Consider the following 17,603-nt stretch of genomic DNA (forward strand, 5'->3'; position numbering starts at 1 on the left):
ATTGCTAATAGTCTTCATATATCATATCAAGATATAAATCTCAACCTGATCCGGTCATCAGGTTGTGAATCTCAGGGTTGAGATCTACAGCCTGATGACTGCGCAAGCGTGCAGCTGACTGGGATAAGTACACTATCTAGTTCTCTACTAATTTGTACTGCTCTATTCTATGTTGAATACTGTGGTTTTAGTTCTGCTTATGGTAAATTTCAATATATATATATTGCATTACTGTTGCCTGCAGAGTGAGGTCTAGGCATACAGTCTACCACTGAATGCTTGTAAAACAGCGTGGTCTTAAAGATAAGCTTACACAAAATTTTACTAGATTTTATCAGAAAGTATCAGTATTTTTCTATTATTTGTGATTGTTTTTGATTTGTGAGGTGATCTGTCTTTTTCAAGATTAAAATCGACAAATTTATTGCAGTCAAACCGCTCCGATCAAGGGAAAGTGCGGTTATGGCTTCTGTAGTTGCAAAGAGACCAACAGAATAGAGACTCGTAACACTGCAACTTTCAATATCAACTTGCAATATCCGATATCAGCTTTAGCAACAATAGCAACTGGTGTTGTCATTAGCCACAATAGCAACTAGTGATGTCATCAGCAACAGTAGCAACTAGTGATGTCATTAGCAACAATAGCAACTAGTGATGTCATTAGCAACAATAGCAACTAGTGATGTCATTAGCAACAATAGCAACTAGTGATGTCATTTCTCACGTATTTTTCTTCTGAGCATTTTAACCGCAATCAAGTTTTGCCGATTTTAATCTTGAAACAACTTGGCAGTCAGATCTTCTCAAACATAAAAAATCACAAATGATATAAAAATACTGATACTTTCTGGTAAAATCTACTACAACTTTGTGTAAGTTCATCTTTAATGACAAGTATTCAAGTTTTCTTTCGTCTTCCATCCCCTGTACCATTTTAAAATAATAAAATGAAGTTATGAAGTGGTGTTTAATGTTGCTCAAGAACTGCATACATTTATAAAAAACATTCTGAGAAACTTTAGACTTTATATGTAAGCAGTTACCATATATTCCCTCATATATGGTAACTATGCGAGGATGACAAGTATCACATGATGACAATTAATGACAAGTATTCAAATTGTTATTCAGAAGCTAATTCGATTACCCTCGACTAACGATCCATTTTGTATTTAGTGAACACTCTATCAAACACTACTTTTCCAAAGCCCTTTTTATGTATCTATTTATATATATCATAAGGTATTGAAGAAAACGTCACCACGCTAGGTCAACCTAGCTACTTTGATGCCCTTAAATATCGGTGTGTGTGCAGCTTTCTAGATGAACCGGTTAAGGGCCAAGTCATCAGGTTTCGGACTTGTCTCCTCACACATTTCTTCTATTTACACGCGAGCCTACCTTGCATTAGACAATAGTTTCATACACCTCTTGTTTCTGAGTAACAGGTATCATAGTAGGAATACACCGTATATCCCCTCATATAAGCCGACCCTATAAATTTTAACGCACCGTACGTATCTATCAGAGCGAAAGGTTGCAGAAATGGAGCAACTTTTGCTGACTCAGTACAAAACATTTCTGATTGGTAAGTACTCGTATAATTAGCGTATCCTGTCTCCGCTTAATCAAAAAGAAACAAACTTCTGTTTGCGTTGGTCCAATGGAAAACATGTTTGCATCACTATCAAAAGCACATTTTTATAGCTACTGTGATGGCTGTAGCACAGAGATTATCGTAGCACACGGACATTATCGGCTAAATTTTAAAACATAGACTTTCTTTTAGTGATCTTAGGCAGCAGTAGCTATCACCTATGCATATCTATATTTAGCCACTTACATCATTTTCCTTTTATATTGAATATATATTGAATGTCTTACCACAACCTATAGCCATCACGAGTTTGACCAGGCTATCTTATGTAACCCTTGTTGTTGTCGTAGGCCAACCATATTAAAAGCTGGAACTTTTTCACTGATGGTAGAGTAGTCTTTGGCTGCGACTGTGTCTGTTATATGTAAATATACACTAAAGCACTCTACTCTCATGCGTTATTAATTCTGAGCCTGAAAAAGGGGAATTAGCTAGTGCGCAGATCAAGCAGCGTCTTTTACACTATTTGTTTTACCTGATGATCAGAAGCTTTACAGTAGGTTTCACAAATTGTAGATCAATGCACTTCTATGATTATATCTTGGGCAATAGTAGTAGTGGCAGTGAGTATTTACTTTTAGCAGTAATAATAATGTCATAAGCTATGTTTATAGTAGTAACTCATCTGACTCGGAAAATGTCTAACTTGTCAACCACGATAGTATGAAGAGGATAAAAAAGTGTCAAAACTGATTTTGCAACACATTGGTGGCCTTTTTATAGCATCAGATGATGTACAATTTTATGCTAATTGATTAACAAAGTTGAGTTAATAAAGGCTCAGTTGTAGTTGTTAAAATTAAGTTAGCATAATGTAATTTCGTTTGCTTTCAATCAGAGCAGCACGCGTGTAAGTCAGACCTTCAATTTTTGTAACAAATTTTTGCGCTCTATAATCAGCTTATATGCGGGGATATACGGTAGATAATTTTTAAAGCTAAGTTCTAGGTTGTGTCTTGGAGCAACTATTTTTATATATACGCTGTAATGTGTTTACATACAAAACATGAGTTGCAACTCCTTAACCAATATTGTAGTTGGGTACACGTACCATTGAAGCAAATGTATGATATAGCACTATGTAAGAGACTTAATGTGAAACTTAGTTATGTAAAAAAAATTAAAAGAGTAACAATTATTAAAATTCTGATCAAGAGTTGGCAGTATGTAAGTTCAGAGGTTAATGTATTATATTTTTATGTATTCTAGTTCATTTTCGCCAGCTTCTCTGTTATGTTGCAAAAGTTCATTTGTTTAGGTGCTTGTTTTAAAGTAGAGTAAGACTGTAGATCGGTGGGTGAAGAAGAATAACATTAGTTTTTATTTGTGCAGTCGTAACATGCAATGAGGCAGATATATGCGATGAAAATGCCGATTGTGTGTACAATGGTGAGACGAGAAGCTATGAGTGCCAGTGCAAGGACGGGTTCTCCGGTGATGGAGAAAATTGCGACATACCAATCGATGGTGAGTCACTAGGAGGCTATCAAACACCAAAATATAGTTCCTTTATTGGCAAATGATAAGTGGTGTATGTGTGGAGTTGTGTGCCCAAATGACAATCTGATGCATGTGATGGTCATTGAAGTTTTTCCTCCAATTGACTTTTAGAGTAGTTTTTTTTTCATTCCATAACAATTATGCTTCGTAGAATAGAAATGATGCTTTGTAGAACAAGCAACTGAGCAATTCGATTCTATTTTTAATTTTAGTATTCTAGCGCAAAGTAAATGTGCTGGGCAATTCCTAGATTTCAAAGTATTTGTTTTTTTGATCTATTTTTTGACAGCATTAAAAGGTAATGTCTCTTTTTTCTTGCATTCTGCAGTGTCTGGCGTTCGATTGTGAATGTTTGCTGTTGTTATAGATATGTTAAGCATTGATTATCTATGCGGATGATATATGATTGATTTTACTTGGGTTGATTACAGCTAGCTGCGCTTACTGCGCATTCCACGCTGAGTGTGTCTACGACATCGAGAGACTGTTCTATAAATGTGTCTGTAAGGCTGGCTTTACTGGTGATGGAAGGAGTTGTCAGCTTATTGACTTCAGGGAGGCTCAGTCCACCACCCCCACTCCACAGACCACTCTCAGTCGAGGTATGCTATGGTTACAACTAATAAATGATCATATTTATTATTGACGCCTATGTGTGGGTAGACCTACTCAATCTTTAAATAGACCATCTAGTAGTCAATATATGAAGGCACTAGACATGTGTACTGAGGCACTCATATACAGTAGACGTTACTATAACGTAAATAATCCTTGCCAGGAACGTGTACTTTGTAGGGATTTACGTTATAAGAACATTAAAATACATGTAAATTGACTAATCCGTTCCAAGATCTTTCCAGACTCACCCCTTTGATCATGCAAAAGAAAAAACTTCACTTAACTCTTTAAATTTGTAGCGCTATTACTATATGTTTACTTTCTTCTTAATATTTTTTTCAATCATTTTACACTCCACTAATTATCTTTTAGGTTTTCAGTGTAGACTTCTCTTTTTATGTGCTTTCGCACCTGCTTTTAGTTACGATATATTACTAATATATATATTAGTATGTATAATATGTAAATAGTGGTATGATATAATAAATACATGTTATACTAACCGAATTTCCAGTGTTGCACGGGTATTAAAAACAGCTTATAAATAGTGACAGGTAATGTAGTTGCTTGCCATTAATTAGCCTGGCACATTGCCTAGGCAATGGCTAATTTGAGTAAGTCAGTTAACTTGCTAATACCAGCCGTGAGAGCAAGCTTTAGTGATGTTATTTTAACCCAGATAAAGACCCATATCTCCCAATTAACTCCTTCAGCACCCGACTAATTTCTAGGCGATCAGTCTCAAATACCGCTCATTTTTCAGAAAGTTGCCATAATTCAAATTACTACTGCAAGAAACAGACTTGAGATGTTTACTCATTCAAGTTGCACAGGAACCAGCCAAGTTCACTTTTTCAAATGATATTACATTTATATAAATAACTCATAACTCTTTCATGTATATCTGTGTCTCAAAGAAGGTAGTTCAGAAAATTTCTCATTTTGAAAAAATTGTCATTTGCTGAAACCAAGTTAGACTTGCACCATAAAAATTGCAAAATATAGTTTCACTAAAATTACTCATTTATTACATACAATACACAGTTATAAATATTATTTATACAAATACAGTTAGTCATGAACATGAAAATTATGAAACTCTAATTTCGAACTTTTCTTCGCCAGTATCATCCTTCAAGCAAGAACATAGCTGATCTACATGCCAATATAACTCAAATAAACTGTCAGAAATATGTTTCAAATATTAACAATATGTTCAATAACTCTGTTCTTGACTTTTCAGACTTTATATACATGTATTGCTCTAAGAATCAATATGATGCTATTTGAGTGAATGATAACCTTAGGCTGACTACGGCCAATAGCCTAAAAAGTGTATTTTTATTCGAGCATAACTATTCAAATTGGCAAAATTAAATGTTAATAAAAACTTTCAAACATTAAAAATAATGATTTGGTTTATGCAGTCTTTCACTGTCTTACCCCTTCTGAATCTGCTTTTTTATCGCTAACGATAAAGTTTTAAGTTGCCATGATGGTTTCCGGTTTAGGTAAATGTCGATGTGAGTGTACTATTTTGGCTATAATTTTTGCCAGAGACATCATTGAGGCGTATTTCAACGTTTGTCTGATTGGCCAACAATTTTTCTGTCTAACCAATGATATACAGCTCCCACAAAGATAGGCGACGGGCATCATTTGGACGGGTCTTAATGATCGAGCTCTGTTGGGATGAACCCGAACACGACACCCGAACAAACAAATATGCTGAATAAAGCCCCTTGTTAATTTACAAGCATGAACAATAGTGGTTATTTTACTGATCTGTTGGTTTCATTTTGTTATCAAATCAATATAGTTACTCAATATTGTCACCGTTATGATTAGTCCATTTGCCATTCGCAAGCATTCACGATATTAATATTCGCAATCGTAAAATAGCTCAAATTTGGTTTTATATTTAGATTTTGAGTATGAAAACTACACTCCACAGCTTTGCCTGCTGTCCTATCTTATTGGCCAGGTAAAACAATGTGACAACGATGAAAGACTGTCATTTTATATTAGGGGTGGCAAAATATTAATCAAAAACTAGAAAAAAAAGGCTGTTGTTCGGGTGATTTTGGGTAAATTATATTTAACTTTAAGCATATACTACGATACCTACCCATTTCAAAATTAGTAAAAATAGATAATTTGAAATGTTTTATTTTCCATGGATTCATTTTTTTTAGTTAGGTGTTACCCCTACATTGTATAAATTCAAGGTTTGCTATTGTGAATTGCGGGGCCTAATGACTGAATGAGCTAATGACACGATAACAGCGAGTCATCTTTTCCAAAACCTAACAAGGCAACGCGACCGCCCCACGAGAATTGTGTTAGCTCCGAAACCCAGGCTTACACAATCCTAACAGAGCACGATCATCAAACCCCACCCATATGATAGCCGTCGCCTATCCTTGGGGGGCTGTATATAATTGGTCTAACTAATCAAAGATTTTCTTTTATGATTTAAAAATAACGATACAATGAGTTGGTAAATTTCAGAGACGAGATAACTCGCGTTGGGTGCATAGCAAAGTTATAAATACGCGAGTTAACTCGCCTCGGGTGCGAATGAGTTAGTCTGTTACATCTCACGTAGCTTAATTGGTTAGTTTATCGCCTGGTGAACGTGAGGTTCTGAGATCAAATCTTCTGCGATGCGGATTTATCATTGCTAGATACTAATAGCTGTAGCTGGACAGACCGAACGACAGATGACAAACTTTGTGATTTAAATAGATATATGTACTGTACTCTCCTCCAAGCGGCAATAAATAAAACGATGTTTTATTTATTACTATTACTATTTAGCCAACTATTACTCTTGTTGTTTCAAAATTGAAGTTGAGCACTTGCAACTACTTGACACTCTACGATATACGGAATTTCCTACGTAATACAAAGCAACCGCTTAAATTTATTACGTTAAATGGAATTTACATAAAAATATGTCTACGTTATCATAGTGTTTACGTTATAGAAATGTCTACTGTATTTAGTAGAGTCAAAGTTTGAGTTTATATGTATCTTTCCTTGTTCCTTTGTTTACATGTATCTGTATATATATATACAGTCAAACATGGATAACTCGAACTTCAAGGGACCGAGCAAAAGTGTTCGAATTATCAGAGCATTCAAGTTATCAGAGCACTGTCACAAGTCCATATATTTACTTATTTATTAGTAGATACATGCACATATACAAACTATAATATAAATCATAAGCACAAATGGCTTGTTTCAAGTTAAATGCTTCTAATGTAAAGTTTAAAACGTTTTCATGAAAAAGTATAGAGATGCAATTTTTGTTTTGTATGTGCGTGGCGAAAATTCTTGCGCGCGTGACCCGGCTAGCCCGTGCTATTCATCGTATCGCAGTATAAATCAAATTTCACCAAACTTTTAAAAAAGTCGTTGACAAAAATATTTTGCCGATGGTGGTAATAACGACGCTTATGAATTACGAAAAGATGAAGTTTACCTCTATGGCTTTGAATAAAGTGATTTTCTAAAGCGAAAACAACCGTTTCGGTAGCTGTTGGGCAAAAAAACAGTTCGAATTAACAGTGTTGAATTCGAGTTATCTATAGCAATTTATCATTACGTGGGAACGGACCAAAGGAAATGTTCGAATTAACCATGTGTTCGAGCTATCCGTGGACGAGTTATCCACGTTTGACTGTATATATATATATATATATATAGATTTCTGGCTCCATATTAAAATAATTTAATAATATATGTTTTTGTTATGCAGAACAACAAAACAACTGCTACTACAACAGAGATCTCTGCGGTGAAAATTCTTACTGCGTTCAGAACAACCAAGAATATAGATGCGTTTGTAACCCTGGATACCTTTGTAAGTTTTGCAAACTTTTTTCCATAGTACTAACAACTGCAATAGTCGTCCAGTTGTTGTAGTTAGTACTAACAGTTGTTAGTGATAGTCTAGTGTTGTCCAGTTGTGATAGTACTGACAGTTGTTAGTGATAGACTACAGTGTTGCTCAGTGCTAATAGCTGTAGGTGATAGTATCACTAGTTTCGCTGCTGTTTGCCTATCATTATTTATCTGTAATTAAATTGTTGTTTATTTAATTGTTGATTATAGTTTCTAGGGAAATCTAGCATCTTTTACTTTTAAAGGTATAAACACACTAGGCGATATTTAGAGCGATATCGCGCTGCGTGGCGCTAATCTGCGCTAGAATTCACCCAGCGTGCTCATCCAGAGCGATAACGCTAGACTTTCTCTGCACAACTTTATCGCTAGCGAGATGCATTTCGATTGGTTGGATTTTACCAGAATGCAATTTTATGGCGGGTAATTATTTCTTATCGATGTTCACCAACGTACAGTAGCGACAATTTGCTATTTTGTTAATATTGAAACATCTTCAGAACGAGCACTGAATTGTTCATAAATTTAATAATAGCACTCCCAGTCATGTGCACCATAACAAACAAAAATTACAAAAAATCCAAGTTGAAAACCAACATTTGGAGTCAATCGTTGCGCAGGTTGACCATCTTGAGAACGGTAAATATTTAATACATTAGGCCTAAATATAAAAAACCACTACAAAATAAGATATGTATAAAAATAGTGAAAAATATTACAGTGAAAAATGCAATAATCGTTTTTCTTATGTCTCCTTGTAGTGTAGGCAGTGTACAATCCGTGAAAGTGAGATAGGTTTAATAACAAATGCGTAAGTTGTTTACGTTGTCGCTTAGACGGCGCCATATTGACTGACCTAAATTTATTAACTCCGAAGAAACTAATGATACGGAATTTTATTGGCAGTTTGTGGGCGTGCCCATTATATCGCTTGCTAGTGAATCGCTCAAGTGTGTTTATGCACACGCTAGCGATATCTCCGCCCTCCTCATGACGCTCGCGATAAAATCGCCTAGTGTGTTTACACCTTGAAATATTTCTAGTATGTAAACTCTAACCAATTTGATGTCCTTTGGATATGGTTGATATGAACTTCCCTCGGTTTCTCAACGCTTTCTTGTAATGTAATGAAGCTTTGAACTATCCAACAGATTTCTAGTAACTCATCGGGAAGGAAATGGATTGTCAAAATGATGATCATAAGATAAATGCTTTCCTATTTTGGAGTGAAGCCCGAGAGCTTCATGAGAAGGCGGTTTAACTTTTTTTTTTCGTTCAATAGATTCAGCTTCTGTCTGTGTGGAGGCTGCTTGCCAGAGCCACAGTGAGTGCGGGGATAATGCTCACTGCCAGTTGTCTATCAGAGACAACAAGTTCCAGTGCAAGTGCAATGATGGCTTCCAAGGTGACGGGCGGCTCTGTACCACTACTGGTATGTACCCCTGTGTCTCCTCGTCTTCTTCTATAGCTAACCCTCTGTTGTATGCTCTGTACCACTACTGGTATGTACCCTCTGTGTCTTCTCGTCTTCTTCTATAGCTAACCCTCTGTTGCATGCTCTGTACCACTACTGGCATGTACCCCTGTGTCTCCTCGTCTTCTTCTATAGCTAACCCTCTGTTGCATGCTCTGTACCACCACTGGTATGTACCCCTGTGTCTCCTCGTCTTCTTCTATAGCTAATCTGTTGTATGCTCTGTACCACCACTGGTATGTACCCTTGTGTCTCCTAGTTTTCTTCTATAGCTAACTCTCTGTTGTATGCTCTGTACCACCACTGGTATGTACCCCTGTGTCTCCTTATCTTCTTCTATAGCTAACTCTCTGTTGTATGCTCTGTACCACCACTGGTATGTACCCCTGTGTCTCCTTATCTTCTTCTATAGCTAATCTTCTGTTGTATGAGTAGTTGGTGTACCTTCTGAACCACTCACCGCTAAAAGTATCTACATGACCTGATGACTAGCAGAGACAAGTTCTAACAAGCATGAACAAGCGCTAACAAGCATCATGTCAGCTAGATGACATTTTTATTGGTTTATTAATCATAAATTATTGCTCTATATTGATATTAATGCCTAACCATTGCAAGAATTCTGATAGAAACATATCAAAGTTAGTTGATTGCAATGCGATTTTGGGGAAATGTGGTGTATACTAAATCTCCTGCATTTGTTGTTTCTTTATTTCCTACTGAGGAAATTGTCTTCTGTACTCATTGCCGGCCATGTATAATTATATATGCATGCTGGGTAATGGTTAGGATAGGCAGTCAACTTGTATAGAGGTGCAGCGTGAAGAGCTCTTCTAAAGGACGGCAACTATCGAAGGATGATACTTATCCATGGAAGAGAGCCTTTAAGCCCGTACAAAGGTCCTTAGTTTTACTGGGTTGTTCTGTTCAAGATGCTGGGCAAATTAATTATTAAGCCTCGCTTTATTGCTACTATTACTCTGGCAGCCTCGAGTGCTGTGAGAGATCATTAGGTGTGCCGATATAGCACAGAGAATAAGTACGTGTACAATTAATCCAATATGCTGGAAGGCAGACCCGACTCTTAAACCAAAGTGTTAAGAGTGTACAGATGCCAAACCGAATGTCATGTGTTTAAATCCTGTATGATGCAATCTGTTTTCTCTACCATGGCTTCTTTGGACAGACGGATAGAAACGACTCTTATTAAGTAAATATGTTCTTCCATGTTAGTAAAGTTAGCCATTATGATTACAGCTGTCAACACGTGCAACGAGGTCAATATCTGCCACCCAGATGCTGATTGCTACGACACTGCATCCGGACCTAGATGTGTTTGCAGGTCAGGCTTCATAGGGGATGGCACCATTTGTACTCCTCTTCAGGACAACTGCATGACGAGACCAGCACTTTGTGACAGAAATGCTGTTTGCTCGCGTGCCTCTGCTGGTGACTATGTGTGTATATGTAATCCCGGCTATGAAGGGGATGGCACCTCATGCAAAGGTGAGTAAGAGATTCGTCGTTTTTACCTTGTGTATGCAGCAAATGACTGAGGAAATGTCTCTTTGGATTGTTTGCTGCATGAACCGGCCAGGAAATACTTGATATGGAAACTATATATTTGCTTGAGGTTGTCACCTGGCTGAGGTTTCTGATCAGTTTTATTAGAGATACTCCTGTAGATGACAGTTTTATGCTACTATACCTGGTGTGTTGGGCTAGATGTTAGAATTTGTTCTTGAAATGTATCACAGTTTGAGGCTAACTCCTGTGTTTACAATGCCCATCTCTAGTGTAGTCTTCAGTAAAGCAAGTTTGGATTTTTTTCTCTGCATTCATTGTTGTTCCTAGGTGAGATATTTGCAGCTCATGTACCTCACTGCTACGAACATTGTTGGTTGATTGTAACATCACGTCGGATAAGAAATAATTTCTGAAGTTAAGAATTGTCCTTTATTAAGATGTCACAGGCATAATACTACTGGATATGGAATACAAACCTTTGTGTTACGCGGTTGTCTAAGTGTTATAAAATATGTTGCACTGTGCTACATTGACAGCGATGAATGAGCAAGGGAATTATCTCCTCTTCACCCAAGGAATGTCCGTGTTTAGAGTGCCATTCTACCAGGCTGGCGGTGACAGAGGAAGACGAATCCTACATAAATCAGGTTTGACGAAAAAGACTATGCATTGACCAGTATTATGCATTTGCATTAGAAATTCATCCGCAGTCTCTGAAGCTCTATTGAAAACAATTGATAGTTTATATCGAAATGAACTATTAAAGGTCAATAGGTCGAAAAATGTGAATCGTCGAAGATGGGTATTACTCATCCCATAGAGTTTGCGATCATGCAGATGTGTTGTGGTTATTTTATTTTAGTTGTTGCCAACTAAGTTATGCTTAATGTCAAGTCTACTTGTTATAAGCAGGGCAGACACTGGTAGGACTAGCTGCTGACTGCAAGGATAGAATGTTCTACTATAGTGACATCGGCACTGGTACGATTAGTCGAGCATCACTGGACAATAGTTCCGACAGTCAGGTGATCATTGATGGTGAGTGCGATAATGCTTGTTTAAACATTGTAGCTGATCGTATTGGCCAGTGTGCTTATTTGTATCAGGTATTACGGGCTGATTTCATGTGATTAAATTATTTACTTTATCAAAGAATAAGGCTTTATTCTATCATAATGTACAGTTAATGTGGATATTTTTTACTGGAGAATGACATTTACGCTAAGAATCATTTATGCTTGGTCAAGGTACGATGTTGTTGAAATGTTGCGGATTATCATTGAATACACCAAAGAATGTGACAGGTTAAAAGTCAAACTTTGACTTACAAGTATGTTCATGAGAGTACGGTGTCATATAAGTCTTTCCAGAGTCTAACAATTTATATACACTAAGTAATTACAAATAATATTAAAACTAATGCCTCGTATAAAGCTCGAATAAAAAGTAATTGTACAAACCTAAAAAACCCAAATTATATGTAGAAACTAAAGTAATAATAAAGTAATAAAGTAATATTCAATAGAAAAAGGTTTTCATTTTAAATTTATAGACAGTAGAATTGGTGTGTAGCCTTGACAGTACAGAAGAGGGTTGGTGCATAGGTAGAGTTTGTTCAGTTAGCTAATTAAGTTTGTTTATATTGGTTTTAATAAAAAAAGGTTTGTATTGTTACTACATTCCTTAGGGATGTGCAGGCAGAAGTGCAGGCAGAAGTGCAGGCATGACAATGAGTAGGTTCAGGGGTAGAGTGAGTGATAGAAATGGAGTGTAACTCACTCAAACATATACTAGATGCTGGGTAAACTATTTTTTATCTTTTTATTATTTTTATGGTTAATTCTTGATTATGCTGAGATTACTACTTCCTACGTTGAGACCAGTATTCGCCTACATTTTACACAGTTGTTAGTTGTTACACATCATAGGTTGAGGTCTAGTTGTGTTAGTATTGCTTCGAGTAAACAACCTGATTAATTTGTTAAAAATAGAATTGGCTCTAGTGTTGTGTTGTTGAAGAACATCTGGATAAAATATTTATATTAGTTTATCTGGCTGGCCAGTCTCATCAGCTGTACCTTGTAATCTACTTGTCCAGTGTTTGACATGTATTACTTCCTTACAGTAGGTGGGAAGTTAGTACTTTACCTAGTTACAAACTTGTGTTTGTATTAGAGTTGTCTACCCTACTTTGTCTTCCTCAGGTCTGAGCTCACCAGAAGGCCTAGCAGTAGATTGGGTTAGTCGTGTAATCTTCTTCACTGACTCAGCCCTAGATCGTATTGAGGTGGCTGATCTCGAAGGACGGTATCGCAAGGTCATAGTTGACACTGGTCTAGTTAATCCTCGAGCTATTGCTGTCGATCCAATTGATGGGTTGGTATAGAAAGTTTTACAAGTTTCTATATATGTTTATGATAAATCGCTTTGTTGGTGTCTATCACTTATTCTTCAATTGGGTGCGCTGGCATTGGTCGCACATGTTTGTTACTAACTAAACCATTGCCATAGATTGTTCGCTGTACTAGGCAAACCATAGAGTGATATTACAAGAATGACAGATCGTTCAGAGCCGTTTTACAACTACCTACTGTGAATATGATTTTCATCATTTATTTAATATAGGTCTGGTAATCGGACCAACCATATGCAAATTTGTTTAATAATTGCTTGTCTTACGATATGAAATGTCGTAACTATTGTCTTTGATTGTAAAGAAATATGCAGTAAAGCTATGATTCATTATATCCAGTGTACAATGGGTGCCCTGTTGAAAATGTTGTTGAAAATAGGAAATAGTTGGCACACCGTACATAGAAAAATATCTGTAATTCACGCCTCAGCATTGTTTTTTCATACAGTAATATTAATGTCTTCAGTGCATCGCAAATTTTTCAATAGCTGCAGTTCTTTTGTGCATGACACGGAGGGAGGAGACGCGGTCAACGTAAATTTAGCAGTAGTTTGGAGCAATAAAAAGTAGGCTAGGAGTCTATGAACCTTTTTGGTGATCAACTAGATTTAGGAAACAAACATTAAACTAGCTTGTTATTTCTCAAAAGGTTACTTACATGATCTCCTTGTTATTTCTCAAAGATCTCCTTGCAGCTTTTTTATTATAGTCAAAATGATGAACAAGCAAACCAGGCTTTTGTTTAAATAAAACAGCTCTGTGAACCAAATATTTTAATGTGCCATGTTTTTGTACCCAAACTTGCTCTAGAATTACGACTTACGTTAGATCTAATGTGTAAAAAAGGTGGGTAGATGCTGCTTCTTGGGTTTTCACTTGCCGTCAGTGCTGGTCGCCATCAGCAGTTACTGTATATTAAGGTACCCTATATTTCTTCTGGATGACAATTATTTTCTAATTCGATGCTGGACCTGGACCAAACACACCCCGTAGTCAGGGTGTACAAAAATTTGTTATACAGTATTCTCTTACATAATATCAAAGAATGGCGCATTGATAAACAGACATCAGTAAGCACGAAGAACGTAACAATAATAATATTAGTAATTTCATTATAATTATCATTGCATATGCCATAGCGTCATCTTCAATATCTATTAGCGACGTGTTTGCATTACCTGCCAGTGAGGTCAGCTTTTTTAGCTGATGTTGGAATGGATATTGTTATATTGTTGGGTGTATCGAATAAGCTAAAACAGTGATGATTATATAGCAATGCACATTGCTTCTAGCGAAGTGTTATGGAGTCTCTTCTTGTTAGTCACGTCTTACGCTTCTACTGCAGGAAGATTTACTGGACAGACTGGAATAGAGCTGAGGCAAAGATAGAAGTAGCCAATATGGACGGGACAGGACGACGAGTGCTCGTAGACACTGACCTCTCCTTGCCAAATGGTATAACGTACAATATGTATCGTCAGCAGGTGTGCTGGGCAGATGCAGGTGAGAACTATAATCTTACACTTTGTTAATAGTATACTGGAGGTGCTGGCTTGATACAAAGTTGACCATTGAAAATAGTTCTAATCTAATCCACTAAAGAAGATTTCACAAATTTTCTGCACATTTTGCAATTTTCATTATTCTTGTCTGAAGCGGCTTAGTTGCAGCTCAGGCTGTAGACACCTTCTACATGATTCAGGTAGCTTTGTAATGATGCATGAAAACACCGAAAACATTAAAATAAATGCTGAGGCTCATGAAATTAAGTACGTCTAGGTAAGTTTTTTACACATCGGCCATGAAGTGTTGGTCAAATTCGCACATTTGATTCCAATTTTTCTTGACGACGCTGGATACTATGAGAAATAGTGGAATTGTAAAACCATTAAATTTGTTGCCTTTCAAGCAAACTATTGTAATGCATTCGATCGATGAGAATGACTGCATTAAAATTGCAACAATTCACCTGCCAGTCATGTGATATGCACCCTTGCCACGTAAACACCATAAATCATCTGTCTAAGCAGTGAAACTCCTTAGGATAGTGACATAAATCGTGTATTTGCTCCTAGAGATATATCAGTGTCTCATTTGCAACATGTAAATGATTGGCATTTGCCAAGAGTAGGTTGCATTGACCAATCATGGGTAAGATTATATATTATCCATGTTTAATGTTATCCGCGTTGTTTCCATAACGCAGATACTTCATAAGTTTGCATCATCTGCAAGCTGGAAGCAGCGAGCCAGGTGATTTTTGTTGCTCACAGAATTTTGTCAAATGTTTCATGCGTGCCAAAGATGGAAGTGGCTCTCGTAAATGTTACCCAAGAAAATAACGCTCAATGACATTTTAAACATTTTGCAGACTTCAGTTGTTCCTATTTCGGTTTGATGAGACCAAGAGTGAACTGCTATGACCTCTGGTGTAGAATTCCTTATCTTTTTTAACAAAGGTCCCGCGTTCATCCGTAACATCTAAATGTCTATTGAAACACTTATCACACGGTAACTCAATGTCCGCACAACTCCAGATCTGCATCATCCTCGTCATGAAAACAGTGATTAAAAGTATTTGTCTATTCACTAATAGTAGTTTCCAACAATAATCAAAATTTGTTTTTTATAGCACGTATATAATCTGGCTGGCTGCTGTACACGGTGTTATAGGAATTACTAAATCATTTAGGAGGGTTTACACTTGTTATGCGTTCAGTCAATGCTGTAGTGATACGCCATTGTCTTTGCTTTCATAGCCGTTCACTTGGCATGTTTAGGCACCCAGAAGTTGGAATGCATCAACAGAGATGGAAGAGGACGCATGGTTGTGTATGATCTGGCAACTTATCCATTCAGTCTGACCACCTACAGAGATAACTTCTACTGGACAGATTGGAACAAGTGAGGCTCAAACTGTAGTTGTGCCTTAGCACTATTAAGCGCGCTTGAAAGTCTAACATTTTCTATAAAAAAAATTTACTGTGCTATGTATCTGGACTGAGTTTTAAAAATCTGTTGTGTGCCTTTGTTAAGTGCACTAAGGTAACGGCCCTGCAGATCATTTCCCTCCAAAAGAACAAAAGCCCTTAAGTACACAGCAGAGCCCCACTGCTAATTACTCTTGTTTAAAAGCGCCTAAAATGGAATCGGCAGAGCAACATGCTTATGAGGCTCAGTTCAAACTACAGACAGCAACGGGCAAGTTACGGCAGCATAGGTGGGTGGATTATAGACACATGGGCTAAGGTAAAGCCAGCTTCTATTGTTGAAAAATTTTTAAAAGCCGGCAAGAATGTTGATCCGCAGTCAGCCTGTCAGACTGAGATAATAATGAGGAGAAACCCGTAATGTTGGACAGTGAAATAGCTCAGCTGTTTCATTCTGATACCGCTGATGACAACTTTGAGAGTTTTATAGAAGAGTGAATATTTTATCCAACAAAGTTTGCTAAGCTCACTGTTTTGTCTTGGCTGTTGTTTTGCGTCGTATAATAGGGTACGCCTTGTATATTGGTCAAGTACAAAAGTAGACCATGCAGTTGAGACTGACCCTATGATATGGTGCGGAAAATTTGGTAATACATAGTTGTTTAATACCTTGCGTTTTCTCTGTCAAAGCGTGGTGAGGGTCTTAAATTATGAGTTATTATGTGTAATATTATTCTATAACTTTGTAGAAATGCTATTCAGTCAATTCCAAGAGGAGGTGATGTACTTGGTGCTAGTATCCTTTTCCCTAATGGTGGTAATGGAAAGGCTTACAGCATAGAGCCTGTACCTAGTCAGTGTTTTCCTGGTATGTCACTTGTTTCATCTTGTCGCTTCTTTCCTCTCTTTCAAACATCGCTTTGTGTCAAAATGATGATCATGATCACATGAATCTTCTACAATAGTCAAGCATTGAAAAATACTTTGCTCCTTCTAATACATAATTTGATTACATTGCTACAGGTGCCAACAGGTGCTCCTACAATAATGGGGAATGCAAGTTTCTATGTCTGCCCACATCAGACCGAGAAGCAACATGTGCTTGTCCAGATAATGTTGACCAGGATGAGTGCAACAGAATATTTCGATCTTAACAGACTGGAAACGTCAACAGTAAATGAATACAGGAGAATTATAGTACAGAGTTGAAAAACATTGTCACAAACAGATTTTAACATTTTATGCAAACTTTAGTCGTTGTGTTAAGAATCGATAAGTCATCTCGTTATAGTGTAATCTCAAAAAGTTCATCGAGCTTCCAGTCTCCTTATAGTCATAATACTCTGTGGTGTTACTCAGTTTCGAACGTGTTTCAGTTAACAATTGCCTTATATTTATCGTATTTCAGGTTAGTTCGCGCTATCGGTTGAATCAGGTCTACTAGTAGTTTCAAAATCAGTAAATTGTCAATAATTGTTCATCACTCTCTAGTATTGAATATACTTATTGTGGATTTAATTGCAGTTTGAGTTTGTATAAAGCTGAAATATATCTTACTATTCATCTCTA

General features: G+C 36.8%; 1 protein-coding gene across 1 annotated transcript in view; it reads left to right on the forward strand.

The window, feature by feature from the left end:
- Positions 1 to 17,603, forward strand: part of LOC137397658 (nidogen-like) — a 45,845-nt gene extending 28,242 nt beyond the window's left edge. Inside the window, exons 11-22 of the mRNA XM_068083960.1 lie at positions 2,993 to 3,127; positions 3,592 to 3,762; positions 7,545 to 7,649; positions 8,973 to 9,122; positions 10,422 to 10,670; positions 11,228 to 11,338; positions 11,604 to 11,729; positions 12,896 to 13,067; positions 14,450 to 14,607; positions 15,885 to 16,008; positions 16,784 to 16,902; positions 17,058 to 17,603. Coding sequence (XP_067940061.1) covers positions 2,993 to 3,127; positions 3,592 to 3,762; positions 7,545 to 7,649; positions 8,973 to 9,122; positions 10,422 to 10,670; positions 11,228 to 11,338; positions 11,604 to 11,729; positions 12,896 to 13,067; positions 14,450 to 14,607; positions 15,885 to 16,008; positions 16,784 to 16,902; positions 17,058 to 17,188 — 1,751 coding nt within the window. The 3' untranslated portion in view covers positions 17,189 to 17,603. The remainder of the gene's footprint in view (positions 1 to 2,992; positions 3,128 to 3,591; positions 3,763 to 7,544; positions 7,650 to 8,972; positions 9,123 to 10,421; positions 10,671 to 11,227; positions 11,339 to 11,603; positions 11,730 to 12,895; positions 13,068 to 14,449; positions 14,608 to 15,884; positions 16,009 to 16,783; positions 16,903 to 17,057) is intronic.

This window comes from Watersipora subatra, chromosome 5, assembly GCF_963576615.1.
Source record: "Watersipora subatra chromosome 5, tzWatSuba1.1, whole genome shotgun sequence".
Classification (NCBI taxonomy): domain Eukaryota; kingdom Metazoa; phylum Bryozoa; class Gymnolaemata; order Cheilostomatida; family Watersiporidae; genus Watersipora; species Watersipora subatra.